Here is a 13,143-nt window from a genome sequence, read left to right as displayed (position 1 = left end):
CTGCTGCTGTTGGAAATTTTGAGGATATCAATCCCTTTTAGACTCCAAGTTCTTGAGGTTTATCTACCCAACTTGTTTCAGAAAAAGTAGATAGATAACTTGTCCAGAAACTTAAGAACCCAAACTGGCCGTTGGAATATTTCAAGCAATTTATCTGTTTAAAATGTTTAAGATCCCGATTTCAGAGAGGGCAGGGAAATCTGGAATAAGGGTGGGGAGGAAATGCATTTAATAACAAAAAAAATCATTCTCTGGTGTCATTTAGTGGTGGGGAGACAAAATGTAAAATATTGGGGAGGGGAGGGGAAGTTTGGTGGGGCAGGGTGGAGGGGTTGATTTTGGGTTTCCTGCAAATGAATCTTTTCTCTGAAGCATTTCTTTAAGGGATATTTGGGTAATAGGGTTTCTAATGGCTTTCCCTGATACTAAAACGATTAATAACCTCAGCTTTTCTGGAAGTGCTCGCTTTCTTCTTGCAGCTGCTTGGCCAATCCCTTCACCCCTGACCCCTATCCATGATGCTTTGAATGTCTGTATCGGTCTCTTGCATTTGCTCTCACGCTGCACTAAAGAAGCAAAGTGATTGGCTGGGAGTAGGGCAGACACTGCTCAGCGAGGGGTCACTAACCATGAACCTGAACCTTGACCATTGTTATGTAGGTAGGCAAAATACCTTTTCTTTACGTCATCTGTAAACCTGAGACATTTCGCTGTTAACCCCATTAATAATAACACGTAGACGTTTGCATTTTCTGGGTTATTTTAATTTGAAGATGAACAATGTCCACTTTGATGTCTCTGTTATGAAGAATCTTGCAAGGAAGCTTTGCGTGAATGTGTATGTTTGCTGAGGACTCCAGAAAAGCCTTACAGTTGTAAAACTTCCTTATGGGCAATCTCCTTCTCCCAAGCAAAGGGAAGGTCTAAAGAGGCAGAGTGTACCCAATATAGGAACCTATACCACTTCCTGTAATGGTACTGCCCTTGTCTTAAAGAAATTCCTGGGGCCATAATCTAGAACCCACTGATGCATTACCAAAACAAATTATACCAATTCCTTAGGATCAACTTCAGAGGTAGGTGATTAAATCCCATTGGTTTATTATGGGGTAAACTTCTCCAGCTGAGAGGGAAGAATAGGGAAAAAAGGGAGGATTTAAAAAAAAAAAAAGAAAATCATAGAGGGTGGGGAAATGTGGGTCTTTGGTTCTGGAAAGTTCACAGTATTATTGTCTTGATGGCTTGCAAGGTTTTACCTGGTTGTAGAAAGTTGACCACAGAAAGCCATGGTTTTTCTTTAGCCTTTCCCTCCCCACCGAGGGGGCGTTCTTTTTTCTTGGAGAGTAAACAGTGTCACTGTATTCTGATGTGAGCAAATCTGACATTGTGAGAAAATCATCATTCGGTAACAACCATGTAAGAACTTTGCAAACTGTCAAGATGGTAACACGGTGAACTTTCCAGCACCAAAGACCCCCATTTCCCCATCCTCTATGATTTTTGTTTTCCTTATAAAAAGATCATCTCTCTTTTTTCCTATTCTTCCCTTTCAGCTGGAGAAGTTTTTACCTCATAATAAACCAGTAGGATTTAATCACCTACCTCTGAAGTTGACCCTAAGGAATTGGATAATGTTTTTGGTGATTCAAATTATTTCTGGAGTCAGCGGCAGAACACTTGTGGGGAGGAAAAAATCCTAAAAGAATGGGAGATTGTGTTTGACAAACTATGTGCAATCTTATGAGGGAAAATTTTAAAAATAATGTCCAGAACAGGACAGTTCAATCCAATCTGAATGTGAAGGACCCAACAGCTGTCTAAAGTCTGCCTGCACTTAGCCTGCTTTGTACGCTGTAGGCCTGCTCGGCGTTATGACAAAAACATGCTATTTTTTTCAGTGTGAAATGAATTGTTGTGTAGTTTTACTCCCCTTTCTCCTCTGCCCATCCTCTCTACCCTCTTCCAAATCTATCCTGTTACATCAATCTCTGCAAACTAAATAACTTAACCAATTTCTGTCCATCATTAACAAAACCTATTCACTTACTGCTCTCCTAACAACAAGAAGCCAGGCTAATATAAATAATAAATAAATAGTAACAAAACCCCATGCTAGCTCAGTCATTTTGAAAGACTAAAGAACAAAGAGAGTTTTCAATTATTCTCTTTTAAAAAATAAAAATAAAAAAAATGTGGGGACCCAGGTTGAAATTTTGTCGGTAAAGTATTTGGTGGCTCTAGTTTATTTGCTGTTGATAACATTTAAACATACATTTGTGTGTGTGTATGTGTGCATATATATATAATGTGTGTGTGTATATATGTATACTTAAAAATTGTAGGTAAAGAGTTTTGGTTTTGGGTACATGCTTTTCTTTCCTTTGCAAAGTATTGGTTGGTTAATGATGTTTGAGAAAAAGTATAATGTTTTGAAAATGTTTTTTTTTCTATCTTTGACCAGAGATAATTTTTTTCCAAAATGTTTTAAGGCCCTGATCTTGCAACAACTTATGTACTTGCTTTACTTTAAGTAGTCCCATTAAGTTCAATGGGAACACTTACACACTTCATGCGTGAGAGCAATGGAGCCTAAATGTGCAAGCTACATTAATTTGGCTGCTGTGGGCCACCATAGCAGCATGTATACCCAGGTGACATGCTCGGTATTTAATCGTAAAGTAACCTTTGTTTTTAGCTTTGAAGTGTTTGAGTTCTGAGAGTAATTAAAAATACTTTTAATTCTTTCTTGTCCACGGAAAAAGTGAGGGGTGAGGAAGTGTGCAGGTTGTGAGAGAGGGATGGATATGTAGCAAAGAAATAAATTGTATGAGTGGTGGGAGTAGGGGAAAGTGAAGTTGGTGAAGGCTGTGAACATTTTAAAACATATTTTCTGTTCTGAAGATTGAGTCTCTGGGGGTTAAATATGGGTGATCTTTTAAAATGCGTTGGGTACATATCTGCCATAGTCTTTCCACTGTATGACAAAATATATTTGAAGTAGATTAAAATAACTGCCAGGTCTATTGTTATAGCCTGTATTTTCAGTAGCAGGGATAATGATCAGTTTCGTCATGGCTTTTAAATCTGTTTTACTTTAGTGCATTTGAAATACTCTAGGTGTTTGAGACATTTCATGGACTAGCATATGCTAAATGAATTGCTGGGCTTGCTGAAAGAGGAGCTTAAGCGTTAAATGAAAGGCGTTCCCCTAGCTCAGCAGAACGACTAGTTTCTTTTTATGATTTCATGCTGGTGGTGGGCATTCTCCCTCCGCTCCTCATCAACCAGATCTGTACAGCAGAACCTGGTGGATTCATCCTAGCTTATTCATCCTGCTAGATTCTGTTAGTTTGGGTGCAGCTGGTTGACTTCCTGTTTTAAATGTGGAGGCTTCACTAGAATGATAGTCTGATGGCTGCCATCTCGGCCAACTCACTGGAGATTGAAGTGGGGATCTGCAGTTTTAAAAGAATGAGCTGCTACAGCTTGAGCGAGAGCTCTCAAGCTGTGTTCCAGATTCATAAGGTGTACCAGATTCATATCCACCACAGATCAGGCAGAACAGGCACCTGTGAGGCACACTTACCAGTGGCTAGCTGTCGTTGGGCGTTTCTTGTCCAGTGCTGAAATATTCTCCACCACTTCCGCCAGGAAGAGTTGTCAGAGCCAAGACTCTGAAACTGATAGCGTGAATGACTTCATCATAACCACTTGGCAAATAAGTGTGTAAACAGACCAGGTGCAGCCCCCATAACCAAGCTACTGTGCAGTGTCCACCTGGAAATGGGCTATGGATCAGACAGGACAGACTCTTGGGAATATATTGAAAGATTTCTCCATTTTTCCCAATCTCTTGGGCTAGTACCTCGTCACTGGTTCAATGCTGTAGATTTAGAGGTGAGGTCAGGAGACTACTTTTCATCAGTTTCTGCTTGTGAATTATCTAACGTTAAACCTTTGAGGGAAATCCTGTATCTTTGTCCCTCCCAGGGGTTGTGTAAGAGGGAAAAAGACGGTAGGCAGGCTATGAAACGAAGCAGGGACAAACACTAGTCTCCCTGATTTAAGGAAAGCCAACAGACGGGGGGCATCAGCATTGCAGCCATTTTAACAGAAATCTCCCCATCGCATGGGCCTAAAGCACTAGACAGTTGGTGATGTGACTCTGTACAACAGCGAGGGCAAAGCTCCACTATGGGAGTTTCTGTGGTAGATGGGCCATTGGCCAATGTACTAAACAGTGTGTAGTGTGGAGGGGGTGGAGGAAGGGGCATCTCTAGTTGACATATCTTTGATCTCTGCTTTTCTTTTATTGCCCATGAAAATATCATGGGACCTGCAGGCTGGCATTTAGTCTGTGGGAACTTTTGCAAGGAGGACAGGTCTCAGTTGATGAAGAGGAGTTGAGATTGCTGGTCAGTGTCAGGATTCATGAGTGTGTCCTTCTGCACCATATTAATGGGAGTGTCTCTAATGCAAGTCAACTTGCTGGCTCTCTTTATGCGGGTAACTTTTGTCTCCCTGATCTGGATGCATTTTAATTTAAAAGTTGAACTGCAGAGGAATAGAAGTAGTGCCCCTTTCTGCTTGTTTCTGAGTAAGAAATAAAACTAGGAAGTGTTCTTATTTCACCCCCCCTCCTCCCCAAATTTTTTTTGGTCTTTACTTTGCGTGGTGTTTAATGTCAGAAATATCAGGTCCGGATTTCTCTGTTTTTGCTGAAGGACTGTAGAACTAGTGGGATTTTGACACCCCAAGAAACAAGACTGAGCAACTGAAAGGGGGAAGGAATTTTTAGTGATCTAAAATTCTTTGGTTTGTTAGTAGCCATTTAACTCTAACTCCTAACACATACTCTCTTTGTGAAAAATTCATCGGGCACATTCCACTGGTGAGTGACGGGATTCCAGTAAAAACAGGGAAGGCAAAACTGTTTTCTGGATTCCTGTTGTTTCTAAGGTTAAAAAGCAAGTTGAGGCGGAGGGGGAAATAGCCTTTTGTTTTTTGGGGAGGGGGGGGAGGAGGGGGACATTGAGACCATTTTTGTTTATATCATAGAGGGCACAAGTGGAAGGGAAAATGTTTTCCTGTTCAGTTCATCTTTGAAAGGGGATTCTGGTTTGATTTCTAGGTTGGTAGAGTTTCAGAATGCAAAGACCTTAGCCCGTAGGGAACTGAGAGCTAGACATTGATAGTGCAAATAACATTCCTACTGCAGAAGGAAATTGGGCATTCTTGAGGATCCCAGTTCATGTCTCCTTTTGAACTAGAGCTCTTAAATAGGTTTGCCAGGTCCATTTTGTTGCAATTAACTATACAGAGAGAGATTCCTTTCTAACCAGTACCTACTGAATCACACCTTCAGTAACTAATCACCCTCAAGCTGCTTTACTGACTAACTAGCAAGGATGTGCTACAGGGAAGAGAGTGATGCACGCTTCTGAGTGTGCAAGTCTCCCCTAATTCCCCCCCCCAACACACACCCCATCGAGTAAAAGATCAAAGCAAAATGCCCTCCACCTGTATCAGCCCAGGTGGTCTGTTTGCATAAGGATTTGTCCTGTTAAAGCTGGACTCCGTGCCCATCTGCAACTGCTCCTGCATTACTGGGCTGGGCCTGAAGGGGCATATGTTGAAAGTTTTATGCCGTGTGTTAGTGGAACACGCCTCATGCCCCAGCTCCAAAGCAAAACTGATGAAAATATTACCCCTTAGGAACTGCCATTCTCTTCCCTTATGCCTCTCTCCATCCACAATTATTTGTCTAAGCATTCAAATTTCATTGCTCTTGATACCCCACCCCCATCCCTGCCTCCGTCTTGCCATCTCTGTCTCTGTCTCTGTCTTGCTCTGTGTGTGTCTTCCCTCCCTGCCAGGGCACGTGCTGATTTTGTGTATTCCCCTTCAATGAAGGAGAGCTCTGTTGCCGTTACAGAGCCATTCCAGTGCAGTCACAAAGCAAAGGATTTCATTATGAAGAGGGAGAGGCAAAAAGTAATAATAAAATCTGAAAATCTTCGCCTAAGTCTCTCTTTCCCTCCTTTGCCCCATATGGGTTCAGTTGTGGGGGTTTCCCTGTTTGTTTGTTTTTGACCGCACGCTACCGTGTGCACCTGTGTGAACAGGGCTGGTATTACCAGGCAAGTCTTAGTAGGTGAGGAGTTATACCCTCCGTGACTACAAGCACTTTCTTGTTTTCTGTGGCCTAAGGTGTCTAGCTCAGTTTGGGTGGCTCTGCAGCGTGAGAGAGGACGCCGCAGGCTTACAGGGATAGAAACCCTGGCGCTCTGTTTGCTGGGAAGCTGCAATCTGATGCACCAGGGCTGAAGGATGGACAGTTGGAAACCTGATTAGATTTGTAATGGGCTTCCTTTTTTCTGCATGCTAGATTCTAGCTCCGAGGAAGAAGAGGAGGAAGCAGAGGACTATGGGATGGACAGCAACGACAGCCTTTCGTCCCCGGCTCTGGATGAGAGCGGTTTGGGACTGCTAGCGAGGTTTGCTGCTAGTGCTATGCCGAGCCCCATTGTCCCCCCTCCTCTTTCCATCATCCAGCTGGAGGCCAAGCAAAAAGCTAAGAAGAAAGAAGAGCGGCAGAGTCTGATGGGTAAGTCCCATGGGGAGGGGGCTGTTGGGTGCAAGATGCAGAGAACTTATGGGAGTGGAGGGTCTTCACCTGTGCTGAAGGTGCGGGGAACCTGAGGAGCATGGATGGAAATATTGGCTCAAGGTTTTCATTCAGTGATGGCTTCTAAAGAGAGGGAGCAGAACCCACCCCCCACACAATTCCCCACTCCTGCACCCCCCCCTATTTTAGGCCCATCCTGAAGCACCCATGTTGAGGATACTAGGGTTGTCTTACAGGGCCACTGCCCCTGGAGAGGTGGGTGGGTTCCAGTCCATCTGGTGGTGGCTGCTGGGCCAGTGGGCCCAGACGTCATGGCTCTGCAGGGGGAGCACCAGCAGAGAGGGATAGCGACCCCCTGTGGTCAAGAGTAAACCTCACATTGCCTGGCAAAGTGCATCCGGTTGTTTGCTGCTGGTTGCCTGCATCAGTGGCTTTCCTTGGGGCTTCTAAACTGACACTGCCTGGCTGGCTTCTCTTTGCTGGGGCCCCAGGGTGTGTTGGATTGTCATCTTCTCCCCCCCCCGCCCCCCGCTTACCCCCCATCTCTGTGCTGAGCACAGGAGTGACATGGTGTTACATTCTGACAGCCCCTTGCCCCTTTGTTATGACAGTGCGAGGGGGCAGAGGAGGGGAAGCCCGTGTGGCTGTAATTAAGGATGGGTCGGTGAGGCTTCCTGCAGAGTGCGCATGGTAAGGAGCTGAGTTTGTGCCTGCTGGACAGGCCGTGGTACCTGTGCTGATCCATAGTCGATTGAAGTCAATGGAAAGGCTCCTCTTGACTTCCAGGGGTTGTGGAGAGCAGGTCCGCAGAGACCGGGCCCCCGGCGTGGCTGTGGGATCACAATGCAGGGCTGCCCCGTTCAGACGCACACATGCTACTCCACTAACTTTTGAGCCCAAAGTGCCAGCTCCCTGGGCAAGCAGCAAAAGCAGCTGAAGGAAGCCCCATGGTGGCAGCAGACCTTCTAGGCAGCGTTTCGCTGCCTGGATAGTGGGTCCTTCAGGGCGCAGGGAGTGTGCAAGGCTGGTGCAGGGCAGAGGGGACGTTGGAACAAGGAAAAGTGCTGAGCCCCAGTTCACCTCCTCCCTGCCTTCCCTCCCTGTTCCCAGGGAAGCTCTGAACGCAGTCAGCATGGGAGCAGCTCACAAATAGGGCTGCATCCCACCAGCCAAAGGCTCTCTCCTCTTCTGCTTTCCGGCGCCCAGCTCAGCCATGAGAACATGTGTTGCCCAGAGAGCCCGTCTCCCTGAGCTCTCTCCTGGCACTTTCCTGGCCTGGGGTGTAGTGGGGGGAGAGCCACAAAAAAGAAAGGAGGCGGGGGGGGGACTAAAAAGAGGAAAAATGAAACAAGGCCATTTTATAGATGAGGAAACTGAGGCAGAGAAGTTATGTGATTTGTCCAAAGCCATAGAGGGAGTCGTTATCAGACTGGAACTCGGGAGCTCCTTACACTGTGTTGTGCTCTCAGATTGCTCCTGTGTCTCTCTGTCCCTATGTCTGTCTGTCTGCTGCAGTCTCTGTCTTCCACATTTGTCTTTTCTGCCCCATGCACTGTGCTGCCAAATGTACCCTAGGGTGACATCTTTCTCAGGCAGCCAGATCTAGAAAGGTTCCATTTACAAACTCTTTATTAATATTTATTAAATGATAATGGAATTTATGGCATGCTTCAGAATGGAAAATGATGTCTTCCCCGGGAGCCCCGCTTGTTTTAGCACCATTTCCATGGTAGATTAGGCTTTTGCCAACTTGTTCCAGTAGCCTCCGTGAAGAATTTATCACAACTGCTTCTCGTAACCTGTCCCTCTTAAAACCCAGAGTGTCTAGAACTTGTCTAGTTTGTATTAATAAAAAGGAGGGTTAATATCATAACTATGAATGGGTCCTTCATTTCAACCAGTGCCTGCTTTCACTGACTTTGCCTTGCACTCTTCCTAAGCGTGTTTGAAATGTCTCACTGAGGGAGAGGAGGAGGCAAAACATTGTTTTTTGGCTAATGAAGGAGAGAGAGAGTGTGCGTGTGACATTCTCTCACTCACACGAACATGGGGTAACTTTGATCCCAATTTCATGCCTTGGAGCATCTTCATTCATTGTTCGTGTGTTTGTCAAAGAAGGAGAACTGGAGGAATTGATGACACTTCACTAAGGACTAGAGGTAGGGTTGAACTGTTAGTGTCAGGAAGGGGAGAAACAGTAGTCTCAAGGTTAGGATGATATCTCAGGGCGCAGGAAACCTGGGGTCAATTCCCTGCTCTGCCACAGCCTTCCTGTGTGACCTTGAGCCAGTCACCATAGTGTCTCCGTGCCTCAGTTCGCCATCTGTACAATGGCGATAATAGCACTGCCTTATGTCACAGGGGGATGAATGCCTCAAAGATCATGAGGTGTTCGGATACTGCCGTAATGGGGGCCAGAAAGGACCTCAGCCAGATACTGTCTCAGGTCTCTGCTGTGGTACAGGGAAGAGGACAGCAGGAGGGGATTTCCACTTGCTAAGTGCAAGAGATCATTTACCTCTTCTGAACTTTACAGCAACTACTCGAGCCAATAGAAAGGCCCCTCTGCTCTCACTGGCCAATCAGAAAGCATCGCTTGAAGCTGGGGGGTTTAATTAATACAACATTTCATCCGAACCCAGCATAGCCAAGTGGATCTGTGTGAGGAGCCCGGCCATTAAGGGAGTCAGCCTTTGCCCCGCAGGAGGAGTTTCTGTTTTCTGTCAGCCACCAAACCCTTTCATACTGAGCCCTGTCTGTAACTTGTTAAAATGAGTGCAGGCTTTTCTGTGGCTGCGGGGAGAAATTAAGGGTGGCGAGGCATGCCCCCCAGGCAGCAGGCTGGGAAACGTGGATTGATGTGGCTCTTGGGAGGTAAGGAAGGGGGAAGTGATGGGAATGGTCATTAATTCTGAGCAATGCTGCGTTGGTGGGTGCCATGGGGGTTGTTCCGTACTGTTCGCTGGTTACAGCGTTCTCAGGGGGAACGACTGGAGAAGGAGAGATCTCCTCTTGCCCCCGTCCCCTCTGGGGAGTTCACTTCCATTTCCTGCTGTGACTCTGTGCAATGAACTAGGGTGGATTTTCTTGGGGATTTTTGGCCAGGCTCTGCGGAGCAAGGGTAAAGTCCGGCATCAAAGCCAGAGGACGCTGGGTCAGACCCAGCCCACCCCTATCGAAGTCGGGCGTTGATGGTTCAACCTCCTTGTATTTAGGAACGGAGTTTGAATACACTGACTCGGAGAGTGAGATAAAGATCCGGAAGAAATCTCCCTCTGGGCTGCTGCGTGGGAAAAAGGGGCTGATGGAACAAGGCAGCGCCACCCCTGTCCAGGCACCCAGCAGCATGGACCTCAGCCCCGGGAGCGCTGACAAAGCCAAAATGGGGGCAGAGAAAGGCCGGAAGCTGAAAAAATTCAAGTCTACCAAGGAACTGAGCTTCGAGTTCGGGCTGGAGGCGAGTGACGACGACCTGTGGAATCGGCGCCGGAGCGAGCGCATCTTCCTCCACGACGCCAGCACTTCCTCATCTGGGCCGACGCCCAGCACGCCAGCGAGCTCCACCCCTGTTTCCAAGCCCAGCCGCTGCGGGAAGGGGGCGCCGCCGAGTCCCAAAAAGGAGGGGAGCAAAGGGAAGGAAAGGAAAGAGCTGAGCAAGGTAGGGGCTGCTTTGCTGGGGTGGGGCGCAGAGCCGGGGGCGTGGCTGACTTGCTGGGGGGGTGGGGCGGGGAGGTTAATCCTGTTGATCCTGGCACTTGGAAGGAGGTGAGTTTAATGGCCGTCTCATCTCAGCAGCCCCTCGCTGCTGCATGGAAACACCCTCCCCACTGCCCGTAAAGGAGCTTCCTTTATCCACTACAGCCCAGTTAACGTTGGACCAGGCTAACTGCTCTTGCCTGACTATACCGGACCTTGGTTTAGGGATTCTGGGGGAGGTCCTGTCCCTGCTGACGTGGTGGTTAAACTCCCATTGACTTCAATGGGGCAGGATGTAACCCCCAGGCTAGCCGTGCAATCCTTTTTCTGCCCCATTGTAAAACTGGGGACTGGAAAATTTGCTCTGTCTCCACCACGGAAACCCCGCACTGCAGTCAGAGGGAAAACTCCTGTCTCGCCCCCAAGTCTCCCCCGGTCTGGTCCCCAGAGGCGCTTTGCCTTTAGCCCAGCGACGTCCCAGATCCCACGTTCTCGGGGAATGGCAGTGCTCCCTTCCCAATCACGTGCTAACCAGTCTGCTGAAGCATTTGGCTCCAATTTGGCCTATTCACGGCTTACTGGGGAGATTGGATTATGGGAAGAATTAGACAAGTTGTGACACGACATCAGGTGGGGTCCTTTTCCAGCAGTTCTGGAGGAAGAATTGGTCCGCGGGGGGTGCAGGCTGGGATAATGAAAAGCTCTCGCTGGAATGTCGATGCCGAGTGTCAGAGGGGCAGTGAGAGCCTCGATACAGTGCAAGAGTCTGGCAAGCTGCCTGCTTGGGCTCTGCCCCCTCGTGGCTGGAGTCTTTACTCGTAGCTCTGTTTGAATACGAACTGCCGCGCTCCCCTTTGCTCCATCTTTCCCCTGTAACTGGCTAGCGAGCGTTACTGATCAAGCCTTTTTATGGGCGGGGGTTGTTTTTGTATTTGCTTTTAGCAGAGGAAGAAGGGTAAAGAGGCCCCTTGCTGCTCCTCCTCCTCTTCCATGTCTCCCCCTGGCATCTCCAGCTCCCCCTCCGATGCCCGGGTCAGCCTGGCCAACTCCCTGAGCTCCAACAAGAAGAGTAAAGCCAAGGTGAAAGCAAAGGAGGTGAAGAAAGAGGTGAGGGTTGCCTCCACAGATTGAAGTCAGGTTGTAGCAAGACAGCTGGGTCTTTGCTTCCTTCCTGCCATATTGCATTGTGAGGGGGGAAGACAGACAGACAGACACGCCCTTTTGGGAGCTGGGACGTTGGTAGCACTATAAAGTGTTCTCGCTAACGAGACTGGGGCAGGAAGGGTTGTACGGAAACACCTCTACAGGCAAGTCAGACTTTACTTCTTTCAAGTTCTCCTCTTGTCAGGAAGCCTAAAGACTCAGATGAATGTAGAACACCACCATCTAGTGACTTTTCCCGGGCCCGAGGGAAGGTACATCCAGGTGACAGTTCAGGGAGCTCAGGACTTGCCAACCAAATTCCGCTTTGTGCCCCGGAAGAACGTGGTCGCGTTAGGGCAGCATTGAGGGGTATTGCTGGCCCAGTGGGCAAGAGTTCAAGACCCCTTGAATGGGAGTGGTGACTGAACTGCCACCTTCCCCAGGGAGTCCCTCTTCACCAGTTCCAGGTTATAAGGGACACCGTCGGACTCTGCAACAGCAGCCGAAACACCGTTCTTTCTGGTTCTCATCACGAGTATCGCAGGCCAGTCCTACGGCTGCCTGGTTCTGTTCTGACGGCCCCAGCACGTCAACATTTCTTTTAATGTACAGGCAGGTCAAGAAATGCAGCTCGAACGTATGAAAGGGCTCTCGGAGCCCTCGTTCAGCTGACGACAGCAGTGGGGGATAAACACAGCAAATAAACAAAGCAAAGAACTCAGTGAGCTACCGAAAGGCAACCGTCACTTTGGGTACGGCATTGGCAGGGCCTGTTGACTGTGGTGGTTCACGCTGAGGCGATCTGCATCCTAATTGCACTGTGTCCTGGATGGCCAGGTTACCTACCCCGGGAGGGAGAATGGCAGGCGCAGAGTCAGGGCTGCCGCAGGGATGTTGCATCTTGGCCTCCGGCATGGAACCTTCCACGTCTAATGGGGATCACTGAGAAAGGAAACTGCACCGCTGGGGAAGGAGGGTTGTTAAAATGGCTCCTGAGCCCTGAAGCTTGATCCCGGATGTGGCCGAAGTTTCTGATGTGCTCTTTCGTTTCCTTCTCCAGAACCGAGGGAAGGGCGGCGCAGTCAGCAAGCTGATGGAAAGCATGGCAGCCGAAGAGGACTTTGAGCCCAATCAAGACAGTAGCTTCTCAGAGGACGAGAATCTCCCCCTGAGCATGCTTGTAGAGCGGGCGCCTACCCCAGGTGAGAGCCGGAGGCTGTCGGGGGAGGGAAACTTTTCTAAACACGCCTGGTGTTTCGGCAGCAATGGCTGGGAGAGTTGGATGAGCTTTTCCCAGCTGGATAAAGAGCAGCGTGCCCAGGGTATGCTGCTCCGCTCTGATGAGGAGCACAGCTCTCATTCGGCGTGCCCTGAATCCCCCACAGGCCGGACCTGCCTTGGCCAGCAGTCGCAGGAGCGCGCCATCAGTCATTGGGGCGGGCTGTGCTCACAAGCAGTTGGAACAAAGGACTGGGTCCCAAGAGGGCTTTGAGTTCTAATCCCCGTTTGAACCACTGACTAGTATTTTGGCCCCCAGCAAGTCCCTTGACCTTCCTTGTGCCTCAGTCAGGGCAGCTGCAAAGCCGGCCCAATAGCAGGGCTGCCTGGAGAATCAGGCAGGGTATCTGCTCTGCGTTCACCTGGGAATGATAGGATGATAACCCAAAGAAAGGGGT

General features: G+C 48.5%; 1 protein-coding gene across 11 annotated transcripts in view; it reads left to right on the top strand.

The window, feature by feature from the left end:
• Window positions 1–13,143, top strand: part of TNRC18 (trinucleotide repeat containing 18) — an 89,521-nt gene that overhangs the window by 65,343 nt on the left and 11,035 nt on the right. For 8 of the 11 annotated variants that reach the window (XM_044979479.1, XM_044979477.1, XM_044979475.1 and 5 more), the window contains 4 exons: window positions 6,389–6,607; window positions 9,844–10,286; window positions 11,267–11,431; window positions 12,528–12,669. In XM_044979479.1, the coding sequence (XP_044835414.1) occupies window positions 6,389–6,607; window positions 9,844–10,286; window positions 11,267–11,431; window positions 12,528–12,669 (969 nt within the window). The remainder of the gene's footprint in view (window positions 1–6,388; window positions 6,608–9,843; window positions 10,287–11,266; window positions 11,432–12,527; window positions 12,670–13,143) is intronic. The other 3 variants (XM_044979478.1, XM_044979476.1, XM_044979482.1) reach the window with 2 other exon arrangements.

This window comes from Mauremys mutica, chromosome 11, assembly GCF_020497125.1.
Source record: "Mauremys mutica isolate MM-2020 ecotype Southern chromosome 11, ASM2049712v1, whole genome shotgun sequence".
NCBI classification, from domain to species: Eukaryota; Metazoa; Chordata; order Testudines; family Geoemydidae; genus Mauremys; species Mauremys mutica.
The sequence above is the reverse complement of the archived record's forward strand: the minus strand, read 5'-3'. Positions and strand labels throughout refer to the sequence as shown.